The sequence below is a fragment of the Macaca mulatta genome, chromosome 3 (genome assembly GCF_049350105.2).
Source record: "Macaca mulatta isolate MMU2019108-1 chromosome 3, T2T-MMU8v2.0, whole genome shotgun sequence".
NCBI lineage: Eukaryota > Metazoa > Chordata > Mammalia > Primates > Cercopithecidae > Macaca > Macaca mulatta.
Genome location: NC_133408.1, coordinates 34,602,265 through 34,626,476, shown reverse-complemented (window position 1 = coordinate 34,626,476; position 24,212 = coordinate 34,602,265). Strand labels below are relative to the sequence as shown.

Genomic DNA, 24,212 nt, shown 5'->3' with positions numbered 1-24,212 from the left:
GGGGCCAAACTATCCTCCCTAAGTGCTGGGATTATAGGCGTGAGCCACCACATCCGGCCTGAAGCCACCACACCCGGCCTGAAGCCACCACACCTGGCCTGAAGCCACCACACCCGGCCTGAAGTCTCTTCTTGCTATGATGCTAGGGACACGTGTCTTCATTTCCCCTCACAGATAAGTCCCAGTGAGGTCAAGCAACTAATCAGGGTCACACAGCACTCTAGGAAAGTAGTGTGCTCAGCTGTGGTCCCCATGAGTTGGGCTACCTGGCGTGGCCTTAGGACGGGGACTAGGCTCCTGGGCTCTCCAGGCTGCCTGGCACTGCTGATTCCTGACTTTTCCTCTCCCTCCTCCCTATGCCCTGCTCCCTCCCTCCTTCCTCCTTCCCTCTTTCCTTCCTCCCACCTCTTACTTCACCCTTTTCCCAAAGAGGCAGAATTGCAGCAAGAAAGGGGCTCAGCTCAGGGCCAGGTGTGTCCTCAGACCACAGAGCCCCCCGTCCCTGGTCCTAAGCCCACCTTTGAGGGTGGTGGAGGTCAGTGTTTAGGCTGCAGGTTATGCAAACAGAGGTCCTCCAGGTGCAAGAGGAAAGGCACATCGGCCCTGGTGGGATTGAAATGCACAGGCTGACTAAGACCACGCTGGATGCATGAGGCTTAAGAGTGGCTGAAGAGCTTTGGACAGTGGTTGGTGCACTTGTCTGTGGGCAGGAGCAAGGTCTGCAGGGTGGTGCGTCCTGCCATCCACAGCTCAAGGCAAGGTGGGCTTCGGAGCAACCCCAACCCACGTGGAGGACACAACCATGGTCATTATACGGTGACTCGGGGCTCAACTTCCAGTCCCCTCCTCCCAGCAGACCTCCAGATGCTTGTCATCTCAGCCTCCATAAACCCCATGCCAGTTCAGCCTCTCACCCACTTTAAAAAGCAAATTAAAGTTTTAATTTTCAGATAATTGTGGATTTACAGACAGTTATAAAAATTACCCAGAGAGCCTCATCCACTTTATTTTTTAATGTCTCACAAAACTGATACTTACACAGAAATGTTGACAGGTTCTCAGAAACTGCGACTTTAGGTGAAACCACTTACAGCTAATTCTTTTTTTTTTTTTGTAGGGACAGGGTGTATTAGTCCATTTTCAAACTGCTATAAAAAACCACCTGAGACTAGGTAGTTTATAGAGAGATTGAATTAACTCACAGTTCCTCATGGCTAGGGGGGACCTCAGGAAGCTTACGATCATGGCAGAAGGTGAGGGTGAAGCAAAGCCCCTTCTTCACAAGGTGGCCCGAAGGAGAAGTGCTGAGTGAAGGGGGAGGAGCCCCTTAGAAACCCATCAGATCTTGTGAGAATGCCCTCACTATCACATGAACAGCAAGGGGAAAACTGCCCCCGTGATTCAGTCATCTCCACCAGGTCTCTCCCTGGACACGTGGGGATGATGGGGATTACAATTCAAGATGAGATTTGGGTGGGGACACAAAATGAGATTTGGGTGGGGACACAAAGCCCAACCCTATCTCCAACTCCTGCGTTCAAGCGATCCTCCCACTGGGCCTCCCACAGTGTTGGGATCACCAGCGTGAGCCCTGTGCCCGGCCACAACAGCCAGGTTCTTACTTCCTTTCTGTGTTTTCCTCTCCCACACAGGAAGAAAACAGGCAGATTTTGGCGCGGCAGAAGTCGAACTCGCAGTCGGACTCCCATGATGAGGAGGTGTCGCCCACGCCCCCGAACCCCGTGGTGAAGGCCCGCCGCCGGCGAGGAGGCGTGAGCGCTGAGGTGTACACCGAGGAGGACGCCGTGTCCTATGTCAGGAAGGTGAGGCTCACGGGGTTCCCGTCCCCAGGCCTCGGCACGTGGCTGTCACCCGTGAGCTCCCTGGACCCCCACAGGGCACCCTCGTCCTCCTGGGGCCTCAGTGTCATTTTGGTCGGAGGGAGGACTACGTGGGTGATGGCGGACGCAGTTCTGGGCGGGATTGGTTTGTTACTGTCTTTGCCAGATGAACTGAGCTCAAATTTATGGGAGCAGCTCTGTGTGGGGTCTCTGCAGCCCCAGGGCGGCTTTAGGATCCTCGCAGGCTCAGGGAAGGGAAGGGACTCGCTAGCACCTAGGTCCTTGGAGTCAGCAGAGACTGTCCTGGGCTGTGTGCCTCCCATGCTCCTGCAGCCTCTCTGGTCTCTTCTTATACGGCACAAATCCCATTATTCAGGGCCCTCCTCTCATGACCCCATCCAGCCACAGCCACAGCCACCTCCCAAAGGCTTCTCTCCAAATACCATAGCTGGTTAGGGCTTCCACATGTGAATTTCTGGGGAGACACAAGTCAGTCTCCAATACCCTCTTAGCCGTTTCTGAGTGCATGGTTGAGTGGCGTTAAGCACATTCTCATTGTTGTGGAATCGTCACCACCACCATCTCCAGAACCTTCTTACCTTGCAGAACTGAGACTCTGTTTCCTAAACACACACACCCCATTCCTTTCCCCAGTATTTAATACTTTTTTGTTTGTTTTTTATGTATTTATTTATTTTTTTTGAGACAGAGTCTCGCTCAGTTGCCCAGGCTGGAGTGCAGTGGCACGATCTTGGCTCACTGCAAGCTCCGCCTCCCAGGTTCATGCCATTCTCCTGCCTCAGCTTCCCGAGTAACTGGGACTACAGGCTCCCGCCACCACGCCTGGCTAATTTTTTTGGTATTTTTAGTAGAGACGGGGTTTCACCATGTTGTCCAGGATGCTCTCGATTTCCTGACCTTGTGATCCGCCTGTCTCGGCCTCCCAAAGTGCTGGGAATACAGGCGTGAGCCACCGCGCCCGGCCCTTAATACTTTTATAATCAGCTAATTAAAGCTAGCACAAGCATTGTTAAACATTTTATTAGGGCACTCCGCCTCTGGGGTCTACCTCCCCAAGACCCAGAACCTCAGTCTAACCATGAGAAGAACCTCAGATAAACCCAAATTGCAGGACGCTCTGCAGAATGCCTGACGAGCCCTGCTCATGTCACCTGAGGAGAGTGTGAAGAACTGTCGCAGACCAGAGGGCACAGGGGAGACAGGACAGAGTCCTGGGACAGAAAAAGGCCACTCAGGCAAAACAAAGGAAGAAGAGATTTGGTGTGGGGCTCGTGCATGTCACATATCGACATGGCCTCCCTGGTTGTGATAAATGCATCCTAGGATGTAAGGTGGTAACATCAGGGGACCTGCAAGGTGCACGGGAATGATCTTTGCAACTCCTCTGTAAATAGAAAGGATTTGAAAACAAAACACTTATATATATATTTTTGAGACAGAGTTTCACTCTTGTTTCCCAGGCTGGAGTGCAATGGCACGATCTCAGCTCACCACAACCTCTGCCTCCCAGGTTCATGTGATTCTCCTGTCTCAGCCTCCTGATTGGCTGAGATTACAGGTGCCTGTCATCACACCCTGCTAATTTTTTGTATTTTTAGTAGAGATGGGGTTTCACCGTGCTGGCCAGGCAGGTCTCGAACTCCTGACCTCAGGTGACCTACCTGCCTCAGCCCCCCAAAGTGCTGAGATTATAGGCGTGAGCCACCGTGCCCAGCCAACACTTTCAAGCATTAGAATTGAAGTGACTTTTTAGGAGATTGGAGTGCTGTCTCTCAAAGACGTCTGCACAGGGGCTCTGTGCGTTAAACACACAGCACGCCTAAGCCTACGTGGTCTGCTGTTGCACCTGGACAGACAGGGACTTCCCGGGTGGCCCGAGCACCACACTAGCTCTCATTATGGCCTAAACGACCTTCCTGCATGGTTTTATTTTAAGGGGGGACATCCTGGCATCTGAGGTGTTCATAGTGCTTCTGATTCATCCAGAGAGGGAGTGGGGAATTATTGATCAAAGTGTGCAGAGTTTCAGACAGACAGACAGACAGACACACAGGAGGAATGGGTTTTGAGATCTTTGCACCGTGGGGTGACTGCAGCCAATAACAGCATACTGCATACAGGTACCCACTACATGACCGCACTTTGGTTGTTGACAGATTGCATATACGTGGTCCTGTAAGATTATGATACTGTATTTTTTACTGTGTCTTTTCTCTGTGTGGATATGTTTGTTTAGTTGTTTATTTTTTTTTGAGATGGAGTCTTGCTCTGTCACTCAGGCTGGAGTGCAGTGGAGTGCAGGATCTTGGCTCCTGGCAACCTCCGCCTCCCGGGCACAAGTGATTCTCCTGTCTCAGCCTCCCGAGTAGCTGGGATTACAAGTGTGCACCACCACACCCAACTAAGTTTTGTATTTTTAGTAGAGACGTGGTTTCACCATGTTGGCCAGGCTGGTCTCGAACTCCTGATCTCAGGTGATCCACCTGCCTCGGCCTCCCAAAGTGCTGGGATTAAAGGCGTGAGCCACCATTCCCGGCCTGTGTAGATATGTTTAGATACACCTAGCGTTGTGTTACAGCTGCCTGCAGTGTTAGGATGGCCACATGCTGTACAGATTTGTAGCCTAGGAGTGATGGGCTCTGTCACGTTCTAACCTCAGTGCGTAGTTAGGCTACACCAGCTAGGCTTGTGTCTGTTGCTCTGTGATATTCGCACGATGATGAAATTGCCTAATGATGAATTTCTCAGAAACGCTTCCCCATCATTACATGACACGTGACTGCATTTTGAAAGTAGTAAGAGGAGGCCGGGCACGGTGGCTCAAGCCTGTAATCCCAGCACTTTGGGAGGCCGAGACGGGCAAGGTCAGGAGATCGAGACCATCCTGGCTAACATGGTGAAACCCCGTCTCTACTAAAAAATACAAAAAAATAGCCGGGCGAGGTGGCGGGCGCCTGTAGTCCCAGCTACTTGGGAGGCTGAGGCAGGAGAATGGCGTAAACCCGGGAGGCGGAGCTTGCAGTGAGCTGAGATCCGGCCACTGCACTCCAGCCTGGGCGACAGAGCAAGACTCCGTCTCAAAAAAAAAAAAAAAAAAAAGAGGCTTGGTGCGGTGGCTGACACCTGTAACCTGTAATCCCAGCCCTTTGGGAGGCTGAGGTGGCAGGATTGCTTGAGCTCAGATGTTTGAGACCAGCCTGGGCAACATACTGAGACCTCATCTCTAGTAAAAATAAAAAAAATTAGTCAAGCGTGGTGGTGCACACCTGTGGTCCCAGCTACTTGGGAGGCTGAGGCGGGAGGAGTACCTGAGCCCAGGAGGTCTGCAGGGAGCTGTGATCAAGACTGTTTAAAAGAAAAAATAGTGGAGAAATGCACATTAAACTTCAAATTGCATATTTGTACCATTGCCTGATAACGGCAAGCTGAGGGTGGAATGGGGAGATTTCAGGCCGCGTCACAGCATCAGGACAGGGTGGCTCACGTGGTGATGTTTTGGTTCTGCTTTAGGTGATTCCCAAGGACTACAAGACCATGACTGCACTGGCCAAGGCCATCTCCAAGAATGTGCTCTTCGCTCACCTGGATGACAACGAGAGGAGGTAGGCAGACTCGTCCTCCGCCCCGGCATCACCACCGCCCTCCCCGGCCTCCAGGGAGGCTCTGCCATTTCTCTGACTCACGGGCCGTGGATCACGGAATGCTCGGTGCCAGGAGAAGCGTGTCACAGCTCTCTGGAAACGTGGGCTCGCCAGGCAGGGGTGGCTTCCCGAAATACTACGCTGCGTGCACCTGCCCTGCTGCTGAGCTGAATCCCTGCTCTAGGAGGACCCGGCTGCCTTCCTCAAATACCGGGTCTGGATCTGCGGTTCCCCCGCGCTATACCTAGAAAGGCACGGGTGGTGTGATGACTGTGGGCTTCGTGTTCCGGCCTCTTCCGTATGCATGGACGTGCCTCGCCGTTGTTAAGCTCACCGCTTCGCGGGGGAGATGGGGCCAGGATGTACCTTTCCTGCGGCTCCTGCCTGTGCCTGGAGCTTGGAAGCTCGAGGCAGGAGGTGACAGCAGATGAAGTCTGCAGGGTCACAGTGAGGGGACAGAGGAAGTCAGGGTTATTCAGGGAAAAGGCCGAGTGTGAAGGGGCTTGGGTGCCATATGTGGGGATGGTGATCATAGACATAATTGGAAAAATCAGAAAAGTTTGAAAAGATTAAGAGCAGAAATGTCTCCATCTGATGCCTAGAGATAATCCTTGGGGATATTTGGGGGGCAGTCGTTAAGGATTGACCTTGTGCACAGATCCTGTCTGTAATAGCATCTCATTCTACACTGTTTTCTTACACTCAGGGCGTCCTTAACATCTTTCCACGCCAGTAAGGGTTCTGCAGTGGTCTGTGCTGTCAATTTCTGTGTGAATTAGATGTTTTCCTATTGTGGCTGTTTGCATTTTTTAAATCTCTATTATTATTATTATTTTAGACAGAGTCTTGCTCTGTTGGCCAGGCTAGACTGCAGTGGTGAGATCTTGGTTCACTTCAACCTCTGCCTCTCAGGTTCAAGCAATTCTCCTGCCTCAGCCTCCTGAGTATCTGGGACTACAGGCACCCGCCACCACACCCGGCTAATTTTTGCATTTTTAGCAGAGATGGGGTTTTGCCATGATGCCCAGGCTGGTCTCAAACTCCTGACCTCATGATCCACCTGCCTCAGCCACCCAGAGTGCTGGGATTACAGGCGTGAGCCACTGCGCCTGGCCTGCATTTTTAATTTTATGAACATTTGGTGGTCATCCTTGCGTTTTCATCCTGGAGTACTTGTTCATTTCTTTCTTTGAGGTAAATTCCTTGATGTGATCAAAGGATGTGCAACATTGAAAATTCTCTTTTAAAACAATTATTTGACAAATTATAATTCTTTATTAGATTGACTGAGACATTTTGATACTAGTTCTATATAAAATCTAAATGACCTCCATAGGTATAAAATACAAAGAGAAAGTGTCTTTTTCTCCCCCTCCTGGAGGGCGACTGTGTGGTGGTCCAGGGGGGCTCTAGCCGCCCTCTGTGTTTGCAGGTGTGTGCCCAGGAGCGCAGGTGGGGACCCTGGGAGCACACTAGACACATTGTTCTGTGCTCTGCTCCTTGCTGGTGATGGGTCTAAGAAGTCCTTCCGTATAAGTACAAATCTAATTGTTGTGAGTATCTGCACAGTGTTCCATTGTAAGAATGAATCAGAGTTTATTAACTGCTGCCTTTGCCAAGGTCACGTGGGAGGATTCTAATTTCTCTGCGCTACAATGTTTCTGTGAGTAGTAACTCTGCGGTTAGGCAGGAGACTCCTGTCATTCTGGTTGCTGGGTCAGAGATTGGCCTATTAAGATCCTGATAGGTGTTGGGGTGCGTGTTTGTAACGGGCTTTTGATACATTTTGCTGGAATCTCACTCAGAAAGGGTGGCAGGGGGCTATGCAGAGGAGTGGCCTTCAGGGGCCTTGGCTCCCAGCCGCTCACATCATGCTGAAATACGCTATCTCATCCAGAGCATGTGCCCGGTTCAGGCTGGATACTTTGGGTCTAGGGTGCCCAGTTACCTCAAGCAGCAACACCTGCTACCTCTGTGGTTGACCAGTGGTTAGAGTAGCTGAGCATGGCTGGGATAGCTCTGTGTGGCTGGAGTAGCTAGGCATGGATAGAGTTAGCTGGGCATGACGAGTGGCTAGATGTGGCTGGAGTAGCTGGGTGTGACTGGAATAGCTGGGGGTTGCTGGAGTAGCTGGGTGTGGCTAGAGTAGCTAGGCATGGATGGAGCAACTAGATGTGGCCAGAGTAGCTGGGTGTGGCTGGAATAGCTGGGTTTGGGTGGAGTAGCTGGGCATGGTGTGAATAGCTGGGTGTGGCTGGAATAGCTGGGTTTGGTTGGAGTAGGTGGACATGGCTGGAATATCTGGGTGTGGCTAGAGTAGCTAGGCATACATGGAGTAGCTGGGCATGACTGCAGTAGTTAGATGTGGCTAGAGAAGCTGGGTGTGGCTGGAATAGCTGGGTGCGGCTGGAGTATCTCATTGTGGTGAAAGTAACTAAGCATGGATGGATAGCTGAGAATGACTAGAGTAGCTAGATGTGGCTAGAGTAGCTGGGTGTGGCTGGAATTCAGGATTAGCCTGGACATGGTTGGAGTAGCTGTGTGTGGTTGGAGTAGCTGGGCATGGCTACTCCATCCTGGGAGGTGTCCAGGCTCCCCAAGATACCCACATCCTTGTCTCTGGGACCTGGATGTATCATCTTGAGTGGCAGAGAGAGACTTTGCAGATGTGATGAAGTGAGAGGTGGGCGGGTGGCCCTGGGTTTCCCAGGAGGGCCCTGATACCATCACATGTGCCTTCTAAGGGGAGGCAGGAGGAGATTCCACACACAGAAGGGGAAGAGGCCACGTGACCACAAGGCAGGAATTGGTGAGATGTGGCCACAGGCTGAGGAGGGCCGTAGACACTGGAAGAGGCGAGGAGGGCGTGGCTCTGCAGCACCTTGATTTCCACCTGCTAATCCTGGATTTGGACTTCTGGCCCCCAGAACTGCAGAGACAATACACTTCTGTTGTTTCAGGACCTGCTGTACTTGCTCACAGCGGCCCTGGGATACACGCACAGAGGTGTCCGCCTGGCAGTGGTCACCAGGAGGAGCCAGATACTGAAGAGCTGAAGACTATTTTAATTTGAATTTAACTTGAATTTAAACATCAATTTACAATGCAATTGAAATGTCATTTTTGAATGGATGTTATGTTCACCTGGTTAAAAATTCAGTTTAGAAGATTACGGAGGGACCCTGAGGAAGAGAGAGCCCTTTCTGGTCCCAGCCGCGCCTCACTGGAGCCTCTGCAGCTTCCTCTTTGCAGACAGACTCAGCCCTGAGGCAGGAGGTCCCTGGTCCACAGCTGCTGGCCACACAGACCAGCTGTCCATTTTTTTATTTTTTATTTTTTATTTTTTTTTAAAGATAAGGCCTTACTCTGTCGCCCAGGCTGGAGTATAGTGACACCATCATAGCTCACTGCAGCCTCGACCTTCTGGGCTCAAGTGATCCTCCCATCTCAACTTCCCAAATAGCTGGGACTGCAGGTGTGCACCGCCACACCTGGCTAATTAAAAAAATTTTTTTTTTTTTTTTTTTTTGGGATGGAGTTTCACTCTTGTTGCCCAGGCTGGAGTGCAGTGGTGCAATCTTGGCTCTCTGCAACGTCCACCTCCCAGGTTCAAGCGATTCCCCTGCCTCAGCATCCCAAATAGCTGGGATTACAGGCGTGTGCCACCACACCCGACTAATTTTTGTATATTTAGTGGAGATGGGGTTTCACCATGTTGGCCAGGCTGGTCTTGAACGCATGACCTCAAGTGATCCACCCGCCTCGGCCTCCCAAAGTTCTGGGATTACGGGTATGAGCCACTGCGCCCAGCCTTTAAATTTTTTGTAGAGACAGGGTCTTGCCATGTTGCTCAGGCTGGTCTCAAACTCCTGACCTCAAGCGATCCTCCTGCCTTAGCCTGTCAAAGTGTTGAGGTTACAGGTGAGAGCCACTGTGCCCGGCCAAGCTGTTCATTTTTAATGCAGCTTCAAGTCCTCAGGAAAGGATGGTGGCTGATGAGGCCGGCGTCCAGTGTGGCCCTGCGAACCCGCTCCTTTGTGCCAACTAGAAGGGGGTGCTCTGGGTGGACAAAGCACTGTGGACGTACAGCTGGGCTTCAGCCATGCTCACCTTGCATCACGATGGGTAGCACGTCCTGGGGCTGTCATCTGTAGGCAGGAGACAGGAGACAGATCACAGAACCATGACATCTTTGAATGCTGGGGAGGGAGTTTCAATCAATGCAGAGTGGTCGTCATTTGGGCAGGCACCCTAAATGTTGGCTGCTGTGCTTAGAAGATTTATGTCTGCGTTCTGGGCCTCAGTTTGCAGATCGGGCCCAGCAGGTGGCTGGTCTACACTCAGCTCTTCCAGGAATGGGCTGCAGGACCAGGACTCTGGTCTGGGTGAGCACATTGTTATTATTGTTTATTATTTATTATTATTATTATTATTATTTTGAGATGAAGTCTCGCTCTGTTGCCCAGGCTAGAGTGTGCTGGTGCAATCTCAGCTCACTGCAACCTCCACCTCCCGGGTTCAAGTGATTCTCCTGCCTCAGCCTCCCCAGTAGCTGGGATTACAGGAGCCCGCTACCACACCCGGCTAATTTTTGTATTTTCAGTAGAGACGGGGGTTTCCCCATGTGGGCCAGGCTGGTCTCGAACTCCTGACCTCAAGTGATCCTCCTGCCTCAGCCTCCCAAAGTGCTGGGATTATAGGCCTGAACCATCGCGCCCAACTATTATTTTTATTTATAGCAACGGTAATGATGACTGTCCAACATTTTCTTTTTCTGGCTCAAATATTCCCACATGTGGGAACAGTATGGTGGATAGAGCACAGCTTTGCACCTGAATTCAAAATTGGTTCAACAAGGCCGAGTGTGGTGCCTCACGCCTGTAATCCCAACACTTTGGGAGTCCGAGGTGGGCAGATCACTTGAAGTCAGGAGTTCAAGACCAGCCTGGCCAACATGGTGAATCCCTGTCTCTACTAAAATTACAAAAATTAGGCCGAGCACAGTAGCGCCTGTCATCCCTGCTACTCAGGAGGCTGAGGCAGGAGAATGGCTTGAACCCGGGTGGCGGAGATTGTGGTAAGCCGAGATTGCGCCACTGCACTCCAGCCTGCGTGACAGAACGAGACTCCGTCTTAAAAAAGGCCGGGCATGGTGGCTCATGCCTTTAATCCCAGCACTTTGGGAGGCCGAGGCGGGTGGATCATGAGGTCAGGAGATCGAGACCATCCTGGCTAACACAGTGAAACCCCGTCTCTACTAAAAATACAAAAAATTAGCCGGGCATGGTGGCCAGCATCTGTAGTCCCAGCTACTCGGGAGGCTGAGGCAGGAGAATGGCGTGAACCCGGGAGGCGGAGCTTGCAGTGAGCTGAGATCTGGCCACTGCACTCCAGCCTGGGCGACAGAGCGAGACTCTGTCCCAAAAAAAAAAAAAAAAATCAGTTCCACAGAACTCCGCAGAAGTTAAGATGACAAATACTTCCGGAGCATTCATTGTGTGCCAGGCTCCGTGCAGGGTGCTGGGAACACAGACTGGGTGGGGAATGGGTTCTGTCCTCGTGGGGCTGGCTTTCCCGGGGAGCAGGCAGCCTGCAGTCATTAAGCACATACATTTTCAGAGATGGTGTGTGGTGAAGGACATCGAGAGAGGCCTGCATGTCATAGAATGAGATGGCTTCACTCAGGATGGGCAGAAAGGTGAGAGTCAGCAAGGCTGTTCCAGGCATGGCAGAGCTGCAGCGAAGGGCCTGGGGCCCATTCCAGGCATAGCTGGGGCAGGGGAGAGCTGGTGAACACAGGGTAGGGCAGCTTTGTTCATTTCAGCAGGCACCTGCTGCCTGTGGAGGTGCTGGGGCCACAGGGAACAAGGCATTGCTTGGATGGTAGCCGGGAAAATGGAGATCTCAGAATCTTCCTGGGATTCAAACATGTGTTTTAGCCTGGGCAACATAGTGAGACCTCATCTCTTAAAATTAGCCGGGCCTGGTGGTGCATGTCTATAATCCCAGCTACTCAGGAGGCTGAGGTGGGAGCAGTGCTTGAGCTCAGGAGTTCAAGGCTACAGTGAACTGAGATCGCGTCACCACACTCCAGCCTGGGCAACAGAGCGAGATCCTGTCTCAAAACAGAAACAAAACAAAACCCCAAAAAACCCATCCAAACACCCAAATGTGTGCTTGAAGTTCCCAACGGTTCTGGTGCTTCTTTGGAGCTCACCTGTCCCTCTGTGCGGCTCGTTCCTCTCGAAGTAGCCGCAGTGAGAGGCAAACATTCGGGTGTGGGGAGGCCCCTGAGCTGTTCCCTCCAGAGGCAGCCTATGAGCTCAGAGCTTATCAAAAGCCCGGCTCTGGCCAGATGACATCCACGCCCACCTTCAGAATCTGAATTCTGCAGAGCTGGGAAAGGCCATGGAGGGACCAAGAAGTGGGGGGTTCAGGGCCCTTTAGAAACCCTCAGGTCCTCAACCTGAAGAAGAAGGAGGTGAACGGTCGCCTCAGTTCCTGACCGAGTTGTCAGACAGAACCACTCACACGAAATCTCTGTGTCCCCATCTTCTGGCCGATGAGCCTGGGGTCATTGAGAGCGTCGAGGACGGGAAAGCTCTGGCTGAGGATGGGCTGGGATGTGCTGCAGCCCGATCATCTCCGGTATCTGCGGCTGATGCCGTGTGAGCCCCTCTGCCGGACGCCGTGGCGTGGGGGAGCTCGGAGGCTGTCCTCGGTCCTGAGACCTCTGCCAGACACCATGGCGTGGGGGAGCTCGGAGGCTGTCCTCGGTCCTGAGCCCCTCTGCCGGACGCCGTGGCGTGGGGGAGCTCGGAGGCTGTCCTCGGTCCTGAGCCCCTCTGCCGGACGCCGTGGCGTGGGGGAGCTCGGAGGCTGTCCTCGGTCCTGAGCCCCTCTGCCGGACGCCGTGGCGTGGGGGAGCTCGGAGGCTGTCCTCGGTCCTGAGCCCCTCTGCCGGACGCCGTGGCGTGGGGGAGCTCGGAGGCTGTCCTCGGTCCTGAGCCCCTCTGCCGGACGCCGTGGCGTGGGGGAGCTCGGAGGCTGTCCTCGATCGTGAGCCCCTCTGCCGGACGCCGTGGCGTGGAGGAGCTCAGAGGCTGTCCTCGATCGTGAGCCCCTCTGCCAGACGCTATGGCCTGGGGGAGCTCAGAGACCCAGGCCGCCTAGCTCTTGGGCTCGGCCAGCAACACAGGCTTCCATGTTCATGGAGGCACAGGCTTGTCACCGGCTCATTTCAGAAGTGTCACATGCCACAGGCGAGCGCGGGCCATGACTGGTCCCCTGGCTGGCGTGGTTGCAGGGATGCTGGGCAGAGTCATTCCCTGGACACCTTGGGAGGAATATGAAGTGGGGGTTCATGAACTTGTAGCTCCATCTCATTTCCAACATCTGTCCTCCCTGCATGTGCGACGTTTACATCCAAACCCTAAAAAATGGCACGTGGACCTGCCCACCAGCCTTCTCTCTCGCTCTTGTTTTCATTGTGGCAAATACATATCACATAAAATTTGCCATTTTAACCTTTTCTTTTTTTTTTTTTTTGAGATGGAGTCTCACTCTGTCACCCAGGCTGGAGTGCAATGGTGCTATCTCAGCTCACTGCAACCTGTCTCCTGGGTTCAAGCGATTCTCCTGCCTCAGCCTCCCGAGTAGCTGAGATTACAGGCATGAGCCACCACACCTGGCTAATTTTTGTATTTTTAGTAGAGATGGGGTTTCGTCATGTTGGCCAGGCTGGTCTCGAACTCCTCACCTCAGGTGATCTGCCTGCCTCAGACTCCCAAAGTGCTGGGATTGGATTACAGGCATGAGCCACTGCTGCCTGGCCCATTTTAACCATTTTAAAGTGTTTAATTCAGTGGCATTAGTTACATTCACAATGATGTGCTGCTATCACCACCCTTAGTTTCAGAAATTTTCCTCATTCCAAATAGAAGCCCCAAACTTATTCAGCTGTCAGTCCTATCTCCCCCTATAACCCCAATCTACTTCCTCTTTCTATGAGCTTGCCTATTCTAAATATTTCATATAAGTCATTATAGGACTTGAATGAACCACGATATATGACCTTTTGTGATGGGCTGTTTCACTGAGCACAGTGTTTTCAAGGCACATGCACAGCATAGCATGTGTCAACACTTTCTTCCTTTTTCAGGGCCGAGTAATATTCCACTCCACGGCCACACCCCGTGTGTGTATCCATTTGTCTGCTGATGGACACTTGGGTTGTTTTCACCTTTTAGTTATTGTGATTAGTGCTGCTGTGAACATGGGTGTGCAGGTGTCTGTTTGAGTCTCCTGGGCAAATGCTGATGGATGGAATTACTGGGTCGTATGGTAATTCCATATTTAGCTTTTTGAGGAACCACAGATGCTGCTTCCCTTCCCCCCTGACTGAACTCAGAGCCTCCCATTCCTGTCTGTGCTGCCTTGGTGGCAACTGTGTTTCAGCTAAACTCCTCAAATCCTTTCTGGGCTTCTCCCCAGCTCCCAGGCTCTAGGCAGGTTCAGTAAAGCTCTTATTTTAGGGCCAGGCTGGACCCTGAGTATGAGCTGAGCCAAATGATATCTCTGGGCCGTCCCAGCTGTTTGTGTCCAGGAAGAAGCTGTGCTGGGTCCTGTGCCCTTGGCCCTGAGAATCAGAACCACATGTGTCCTCCATCTCTGACCCTTCTGGATCCTAGAGCTAGGTGGACACGAAACAGAGGAAGCAGATGGTTGGCTTAAAAACTCCTCTTTGTAAGGCTGGCTTGAAAAGGAAGCTTTTGCACAGGGTGTGTGTGTCTGTTTCAGTTCTTTTGTTTTGCACATAGGAAAACTCACTTTCCAAATCGAAGCCCCAGTGGGCTCCTTTTTCTGGCCACGGTCTCTAAAGAAACAGCCTGATGGCTCAGGAAACTGGTTCCAGGGGGAGCAGGCAGGGGAGGGATTGTCTCTGGACCTTTCACGTGATGTCTCCCCTATGCAGCATCCAAATCCTTTGCTTTTTCCAGTTTACTAGAAGCTGAGCTTCATAGCTTTGCCTCTGCTCAGCTGTGGTTTGGCGAGTAGAGCAAAATTCCTTCCAAGTTTGCAGGGCGTCTGGCACACCCCTGGCTTTGAGGCTGCCTGCTTGTCTTTTCTCTGCTTCCCCACGTAGGAAGAGTGCGGCAGATAATCCTTTGCAGATAAATCCACCTGCAGGGTGTGCACACCTGCTGGCCTAATGACCCCTCCATCCAGTAGTTCAGGTTCAAGACAGGTATCCCCATCGTCACAGGCGTTGTGACTTTGCCCTCGTCAATCGGTAACAGTGTGGGAGATACGTAAGATTGTGCGGGAGATATATAAACTTCGAGAAGTGTAGAGATTATGTTCAAGACCTTTGATTTAAAGGAAGATAGTGCAACGTGGTTGTGAGGGAGGCTGCCCCTTCCCCAGACCGCCTGCCTGTCCTTCTAGGATGGTGGTATTGCTGGTTGGCCTTGATCGAAGGGTGTCCCTGGGCCTTTGCACAGGATCCTGTGAGAGGCATTGTGTCAACCTCACAGCCTCAATTTCCTTCCCTGTCCTTGTCCAAGGCCCCAAAACTCCTCAGGGGCAGAGCTAGGGTTCCAGCTTGAGTTCTTGGGCACCTAAGCTTGTGCTCTCTCCCCTGTGAGGACACATCGCCCGCACCTGCCCTTACCCTGCCTGCCTGGGGAAGGAAGATTGAGAATGGGTGATTTAGGCATTGTCAGTGTGCAGGGTCCATAGTGTCCTGTGGCGAACTGCAGCTGCAGGGAGATGACTCAGGGGAGAGACAGGACCAGGAATTCCCATCACACAGGTGTTGGGCTGGAGTGGTCTTATTCCCAGGCATGCCTATGCACACAGTCATGCACACGCAATCTCACTCAGGTACCACAGAATTTAAGGTGTGTTTAAAACATCTTTTGAAAGGAGAGAGTTGTGGATATCATTTATAAGTAATAACATTCTCTGAGCTGAAGTTTTCTCAGGTGTCAAATCAGGATAATAAAACCTACTTTGAGGTTGTTGTGAGAATATAAAGCAGGAATATCTATGTGTGTACTGTTATCATCACCACCATCACTATCATCACCATCACAGTCATCACCATTACCATCATCACCATCCCCACCATCACCATCATCACTGTCATCATCGCCATCATTATCATCACTGTCATCACTATCATCACCGTCACCACCACCCTCCTCATCACCACCATTGCTATCATCATTACCACCATCATCATCATCACCACCATCATCATCATCACCATCCCCACCACCACCATCATCACTGTCATCATCACCATAATTATCATCATCACCATCACCACCACCATCCCCATCACCACCATTGCCACCACCATCATCATAACCATCATCACCATTCTAATCACCATCCCCTTCACCATCCCCATCATCATCATCACCACCATCATCATCATCATCACCAACCCCACCAACACCATCATTATCATCATCACCGTCATCACCATCATCACCGTCACCACCACCGTCCTCATCACCACCATTGCCATCATCAGCATTACCACCATCATCATCATCACCATCCCCACCACCACCATCACTGTCATCATCCCCATCATCATCATCACCATCCTCACCATACTCACTCACCCATCACCATCCCCATCACCATCGTCACCTTCATAATCACCTTCATTACATCACTACCATCTCCATCATCACAATAATCATCATCACCATTCTCTTCACCATCCCCGTCACCACCATCATCACCATCCTTATTGCCACCACCACCACCATCACCATCATCATCATCATCACCATCATCACCATCACCATCCCCATCACAATCACCACCATCACCACCATCACCATCATCACCATCACCATCACCTTCGTCACCACCACCATCATCACCACTCCCATCATCACCATCACCACCATCTTTACCATCATCACCATCGCCATCCTCTTCATCACCATATCTTCATCTTCATCTTCACCATCATCTTCACCTTCATCATCATCATCACCACCATCGTCATCACTGTTGTGGTCGTTGTCATCACCCTCTTTCTGTGGCCCTTTGGCTGTGTGGCAGTGGAGTCCATGAAGAGCCATCTTCCTGGGTGGTGCCTTGCCCCTCGGAGGCCGGCCCAGCTGTCTAGACAGATCCCGCAGTCAGGCCCAACTCAGTACTTGGTCCGAGAAAGAGGCTGGTGTAGCCTTGAGTCATTCTCTGCTCCACCCTGGGCCTGAGTTGACAAATAGGCCGCTCCGGGCCTCCCAGCACCCACAGTCAGCAGGAAAATCCCTAGGAGGCCACCTTGTCCCCACCTCACTGTACCGAACAGAGCTCTAAGACTCAGTGAGAGGGGGCCTTGGCCTGTTGCACTGACCCACACAGCAAGTGTCCAGCTGGGGCTGGAGTGCGGTGTCCTTTCCCCCTGGGATGGCTCCCGAGTCAGCCGGGGCTGGAGTGAGGTGTCCTTATCCCCTGGGATGGCACCCGCGTCAGCCGGGGCTGGAGTGGGGTGTCCTCATCCCCTGGGATGGCACCTGCACAGCCCCTCTGCAGAGCTGAGTAGCTCCCAGTGCAGGCCCTGGGGTGGTGGTAGGTGCAGCCTTCTCACCTGGTGTCAGCTATTGGAGCGAAGCAGATTCTGCATCTTACCTGGGGTGCCCAGGGCAGTTGCACGTTGGCCAGGGACCTCAGCAGCCCCAGGAAGCAGCCCCAGGAAGCAGCCCCAAGAAGCACCCTCAGGAAGCAGCCCCAGGAAGCAGCCTCCGCTCGCTCTGGAGCCCTGGAATGTGCTAGGACCGTGAAGGCTGTCCCTGGAGGGTGTGTCCCAGGCCTTGGGGAGCAAGGAGGAGGCCCTTAGGTTCTTGTCCTGGTCCCCTCCCGGCTTTCACTGATTAGGGCGCCTGGAAGGGGAGCATCGCTGAGCTCCTGGGAGCCGAGAAGCGCGATAATTGGGCGGCACTGTGTGTGTTTGCGGTGTGTGTCGGGCCTCCGGCAGGGACCTCATTACTGGAGCCGCCAGACGGGCGCGGGCGAGGGCACCTCACCCTTGGGGCGGCCTTCCTGGCAGCGGCTCCAGCTCTCTGCTGCTCTAATTAAAACACAGGCCTCTGGCTTGAGCAGCACCACTGGCCTGCGCAACTGTCTCTGTTATCTGTCGTTGTTTCTCTTCCTCCCACCCGCGTATCTCTGCAGTCTGTTTTTCCACAAATTGGCTCGGATCCTCAGGTGATGGGAAAAACAAGCCCTTCTGCCGAATTCACGGGCAGCCGAAGGGAGCTGTCTCGTGGCTTCTCCCAGCCTTCGCGGCCCCCCATTCTGGCTTGGGCTTTGGGACTTTCTGCTTCTCTTTTGGGCAACATTAAAAAAACAAAATTAGCATTTTGGAAAATGCAGGGCCTCGTCTGAGGAGATGCTTAATGGCTTGAACATGCAGAGAATTTGATTTCCATTTGCAGAAAGCCCGGCTGGATCTCGGCAGAGGAGACCTTGACGTTAGCAAAGTCAGGGGCCACGTGAGCCCGAGAGGCTTTAGAAGCTGAATTCAGCAGAGGCCGAAGCCTGAGGTTTGAAACTCCATCAGACGCATGAGTAATGGCCATGGGCCTCAGGCATGTTGTCTTTCTAGAGCTCCCCAGTGGCCCCAGGGGCTGCCGTTTGGCAGGGGAGGCAGAGAGAGGTTAAGCAGGCTGCCTCAGGCCACACAGCTCCGAGTCGAAGAAGCTGGGACTGGGACCTGGCTGGGATGTGGCTGCTCCGGGCCAACCTGCCCACGGTGAATGCACACACAGCTCGTTAACCTGCCAGGAAAACGCAACAACCTTTTGAAGAGAACAGTCATTTTCCACATGCCTCGCATTTTCCAGCTCATAACAAGTCTCGTGGCCTGGGCCTGGAGCTTCAGGGCAATTGCAGCTCTTTGTGGAGCCTGTTTGAAGGGCTGGTGCTATCTAACACCACAGTGACAACAAGGCCTCTTGCTTTTTTTTTTTGAGATGGAGTCTCGCTCTGTCGCCCAGGCTGGAGTGCAGTGGCCAGATCTCAGCTCACTGCAAGCTCCGCCTCCCAGGTTCACGCCATTCTCCTGCCTCAGCCTCCCAAGTAGCTGGGACTACAGGCGCCACCACCACGCCCCGCTAGTTTTTTGTATTTTTTAGTAGAGACAGGGTTTCACCGTGTTAGCCAGCATGGTCTCGATCTCCTGACCTCGTGATCCACCCATCTCGGCCTCCCAAAGTGCTGGGATTACAGGCTTGAGCCACCGCGCCCAGCCAGGCCTCTTGCTTTGTCTGATTCGTGGGTGGAAAGAAGACCCTCAGGACCTTCTCACCCAGGAGGTGATCACAGCCATTGTGGATCTTGCCTGTGGTCCTGGCTGTTTGGTGCCCTAAGGTTTTTGTTTTTGTGTTTTTTGAGACACAGTCTTGCTCTGTTGCTCAGGCTGGAGTGTAGTGGCACGATCTTGGCTCACTGCAGCCTCGACTTCCTGGACTCAAGCAGTCCTCCTGCCTCAGCCTCTGGAGTAGCTGGGGCCACAGGCATGCACCACCATGCCCAGCTAATTTGTTTTAGTTTTTGTAGAGACAGAGTCTTGCTGTGTTGCCCAGGCTGGCCTTGAGCCTCCCGGGTTCAAGTGATCCTCCGGCCTCAGCCTCCCAAAGTGTTGGGATTACAGGCGTGAGCCACCACACCCGACAGCTGCTGTAACATTTTGAAACCTGGGGAATTTGGTGGTGTGTGGTCTCCAGTACCACAGCTCCTGGACCCCTAGCCAGGTCACTTTTTGTCGTCGCTGACAAGCCCCCTGCAGATCTGTGGGCTGAGATGCTGCACATGGCCTGCCTCCAGCACCCAGTATGTGGATGGGGACCCGAGGCTCAGAGAAGGTGCAGGGAGGCCCGCTGCCCCGGGCAGGGAGTGGGGCTGTCCTTCAGACAGAAGGTGACAGGTCAGAGGCTGCGTTCATGCAGGCCCGAGGCTAAGCCCTGGTACAGCGCTGGCCGCTGTGCGGTGTTTGGCCACGGGGTCCACGTGGCGACCGGAAGGAGGGATGCACCAACTTTCACACTCTGATGTGTGTCGTGGGTCCTGGCATGGCTCCATTCTTGAGTCCTGGTCACTAAAATTAGCCCTGTCGCCTGCCAGCGGGTGTGAGGAATTCACCAGTTGGCTGGGGATGGGGGTCTGTGGAGATGGGGGTCTGCGGAGAGAGGCCAGGCAAAGGGAAGGTCACATGGGGGGGCCCTCCCTGGAGGGGAATGTAACCGTCAAGCTGGTCCCAGCCCTGTGGGGTTCCTTGTAGTATGAAGTATATTGTCAGTGTTTTGGTGACCCTGTTCCCACTTGTCACAGGGGGACCCTGAGGCTTGGAGACAGTGGGGGGCTTGCCCAGGTCACACGGTTTCCTTGGGAAAAGTCAGCCCTCCTACAGCCACCTCTCTGCTCCCTGCAGAATGAGGAAGCCACACCCACTCGGGATGCAGGTGCAGTTAACGCTCCCTGAGCTCTGCTTGGGGTCAGGTGTGGGGCTGAGAGCGGTGAGTGTGCTGTCTCGCTGTCCTGACAGCAGCCCTGAGGGCATGTGGTAACGTCATCCCCAAGGTCCAGGTGAGGATTGGACACACAGACAGCTGTGACCACCTGCTCCAGGCCACCGCTGCTGCCCAGACCACCACATGCACCCCGGTTTGACCACGGTCTGTGTAGGGCCAGGACCCTGGGACACAGCTGTCCTCTCCTCTCCTGACCAAGAGCCTTTTCTAGTAGGGACCCGTAGTTTAAAAGTGGATGGGCCGGGCATGGTGGCTCATGCCTGTAATCCTAGCACTTTGGGAGGCCGAGATTGCTTGAGCCCAGGAGTTTGAGACCAGCCTGGGCAGCATAGCAAGACCCTCTACCCTCCTCCTAAAAATTAAAAAATTAGCTGGGTGTGGTGGCAGGCACCTGTAATTACTCGGGAAGCTGAGGTTCGAGGATCGCTTGAGGCTGGGAGGTTGAAGCTACGGTGAGCTGTGATTGCACCACTGCTCTCTCCAGCCTGGGTGACAGGGCGAGACCCTGTCTCAAAAATAAAAATAAGTAAAAATAAACACACATAAATAAACAGTGGATTATTGTCCGGTTGTCTCGTGGGTGTGTTAGTTGCTGCTGGACCACTGAGGAAGTGACCGATTCCCCCGGCGGGTGGGCCCTTGTTCATCAGACCCAGTGAAACTTCAGCCACATCCCCAGAGGTGTGCAGGATTTTCCAGGCAAAGAAGAGGGGGGACTAAGTTCCTGAGTGTCCTGGGGCCTCTTTCAGGACTCCGTCCCATTGAACACTCTTAGATCTCTCCTTGGTTTCAGTCTGTTTCAAAGCGTCAGAAAAAGGAAGGAAGAGGGTGATGAACTGGGTGGTGTTTCTGGAAGGCCCCCCCCACCTCCCCGCGTGGCCGCTCTGAGGGCGAGAGCCTGGGCCCCAGGTGGTGGGGGGAGCTTTGGAGGCTGGGGCTCAGGACTCAGCATTGCTTGGAGGGTGTCCCAGGAGACTTGCTCAGATTCTGCTGTGGGCGTCCGTGGGACTGGCAGCGAGCTCAGGTGTGGGGAGAGTAGGTATTTGGACCCATTGGGGTGGGGCCTGTGGCATGGTGGGAGAGTAGGTATTTGGACCTGTTGGGGTGGGGCCTGTGGCATGGGGGGAGAGTAGGTATTTGGACCTGTTGGGGTGGGGCCTGTGGCATGGTGGGAAGAGTAGGTGTTTGGACCCACTGGGGTGGGGCCTGTGGCATGGGTGGGGAGAGTAGGTATTTGGACCCATTGGGGCGGGGCCTGTGGCGTGGGGGGAGAGAGTAGGTATTTGGACCCGTTGGGGCGGGGCCTGTGGCGTGGGGGGAGAGAGTAGGTATTTGGACCCATTGGGGCGGGGCCTGTGTCGTGGGGGGAGAGAGTAGGTATTTGGACCCATTGGGGTGGGGCCTGTGGCGTGGGGGGAGAGTAGGTATTTGGACCCATTGGGGCGGGGCCTGTGGCATGTGGGGGGGAGTAGGTATTTGGACCCGTTGGGGCGGGGCCTGTGGCATGGCGGGGAGAGTAGGTATTTGGACCCGTTGGGGTGGGGGCCTGTGGCATGCAGGGGAGAGTAGGTATTTGGACCCATTGGGGTGGGGCCTGTGGCACCTGGGGAGGTGTTGAGAGGCAGCAGGCTCATAGACTTGGGCCCTGTCGATCTATGGTAGACGGGAACTCGGTGGGCCCATGTCCCCGGGGAGACTGAGCAGGGAGGTGACGCCAGGCCTGGGGGGAACCAGAACCCGGAACGCAGAGCTGGGAGAAGGCTGGGATAGGCTTGTGGGCTCCTCAGCCTCTTCCCCACTGGTGCCGAGCAGGGGATGGAGAGCCCAAGGCAGCCGCACCTCTCTCCTGCTGGGAGAGCCTGGAGCCTTTGTCACTGAAGGGAGAGAGACCACTGGCTTCTCGTGCCTCAAGGGCTGAAACATTTTCTGCTCCCGGAGGAAAGCTACAGGGCTGGGGGCAGCTCCTCCTCCCCCTTCTCTTCCTTAACATTACGTTTTTTTATTGTAATAAAAACCCAGGAGTCTGGGCCAGACACAATAGCTGGAGCCTGTGGTCCCAGCCACTCCAGAGGCTGAGGTGGGAGGTCACTTAAGCCTGGGAGGTGGAGACCGCAGTGAGCCGAGATCGCGCCACCGCACTCCAGCCTGGGCGACAGAGCGAGACTCCATCTCAAAAACAAACAAAAACAGAAAAGCCCCCACGAGGCCGTGCGTCTGGAGGTGCAGAGCTGTGGAGGAAGCAGCCTCTTGCGTCCATGGTCATGGCTGGGGGTTTCCTCCCTGGGCTGGTTTTTGCAGCCGTCATCTTCCTGCCTCACCAGCGTTGTTGTTTCTGCCTCTTCCCGTTGGCTCCCAGCTCCCTTCCTCACAGCCGCTTGTGTGCGCAGCGTTCCGGCTCAGGACAGCGTGTGCGGCCGCCACGTGGGTGCCCTCTTCTCCCCCTTTGGAGGTCACTTTGGTGCCTGTGGGCTGAAGCGGCAGAGACCAGCATCTTAGGATTGTGTCATCCTCATGGTTTGTGATCCATCCTGCACATCTCCGCAGTATCTGTGCTGTGTGCGTGAGGTTTTTATTTGCCTGGTGTCATGAGACCCATGTTGGTGACTCTTAGCTTACAAATGGCTGCAAGATAATTTTCTTTTTCTTATATATATATATTTTTGAGACAGAGTCTCGCTCTGTCGCCCAGGCTGGAGTGCAGTGGCGCAATCTCAGCTCACTGCAAACTCTGCTTCCTGGGTTCATGCCATTCTCCTGCCTCAGCCTCCCGAGTAACTGGGACTACAGGTGCCCACCGCCACGCCCGGCTAATTTTTTTGTATTTTTAGTAGAGACGGGGTTTCACCGTGTTATCCAGGATGGTCTCAATCTCCTGACCTCATGATCTGCCCGCCTTGGCCTCCCATAGTGCTGGGATTACAGGCGTGAGCCACCGCACCCGGCTGATATTATTATTATTATTATTATTTTTTGAGACGGAGTCTCGCTCTGTTGCCCAGGCTGGAGTGCAGTGGCACGATCTCGGCTCACTGCAAGCTCCGCCTCCTGGGTTCCCGCCATTCTCCTGCCTCAGCCTCCCGAGTAGCTGGGACTACAGGCGCCCGCTACCTCGCCTGGCTAGTTTTTTGTATTTTTTAGTAGAGACGGAGTTTCACCATGTTAGCCAGGATGCTCTCGATCTCCTGACCTCGTGATCCGCCCGTCTCGACCTCCCAAAGTGCTGGGATTACAGGCGTGAGCCACCGCGCCTGGATATTATTTCTTTAAAAACATTGTAGGCCAGTCACGGTGGCTTATGCCTATAACCCCAGCATTTTGGGAGGCCTAGATGGGTGGATCACTTGAGGCCAGGAGTTTGAGACCAGCCTGGCCAACTTGACAAAACCCTGTCTCTACTAAAAATACAAAAATTAGCCTGGCGTGGCGGTGGGCACCTATAGTCCCAGCTACTCGGGAGGCCGAGGCAGGAGAATCGCTTGAACCAGGGAGGTGGAGGTTGCAGTGAGCTGAGATTGCACCACTGCACTCCAGCCTGGGCAACAGAGTGAGACCCTATCTCAAAACAAAAAACAAAAAACATTTTATCGTGGAAAATTTCACAAGGATGTGAAAGAAGAGTGGCTCTCGTGAGACGCCGACTTCCGCAGCACGAGGCCGTGTTCAGGCTGCTCTCATCTCTCTTCCTTCCCACTTTCTCCTGACCCGGACCTGTTTTGAAGCAAGCCTGAGCCATCAGATCATTTTGTCTGTGAATATTTCAGTGTGAGATGCCAACTTTGTTTTTCTTCTGAGACAGGGTCTCACTCTAGGCTGGAGTGCAGTGGTGCAGTCATAAGTTGCAGCAGCTCCCACCTCATGGGCTCCAGGGATCCTCCTGGCTCAGCCTCCCTAGTAGCTGGAACTACAGGTGTGGACCACCATGCCTGGCTAGTTTTTATTTTTATTTCTGTAGAGATGTGGTCTCGTTATGTTGCCTAGGCTGGTCTCGAACTCCTTGCCTCAAGCAATGCTCCCTCCTCGGCATCTCAAAGTGCTAGGGTTACAGGTGTGAGCCACCGGACCGCGCCAAGTTGCTAATTTTTGATCCAGTTTCTTGTCTTCATAATCACATCACTGTGGATAGGCGAGGTTGGGGTCGCACATTTGCC

The 24,212-nt window shown here is 53.5% G+C and overlaps 1 protein-coding gene across 3 annotated transcripts in view; it reads left to right on the top strand.

Moving 5' to 3' along the window:
* Positions 1–24,212, top strand: part of PRKAR1B (protein kinase cAMP-dependent type I regulatory subunit beta) — a 482,327-nt gene that overhangs the window by 343,843 nt on the left and 114,272 nt on the right. For all 3 annotated transcript variants that reach the window (XM_028845428.2, XM_028845426.2, XM_028845427.2), the window contains 2 exons: positions 1,653–1,823; positions 5,373–5,464. In XM_028845428.2, the coding sequence (XP_028701261.1) occupies positions 1,653–1,823; positions 5,373–5,464 (263 nt within the window). The remainder of the gene's footprint in view (positions 1–1,652; positions 1,824–5,372; positions 5,465–24,212) is intronic.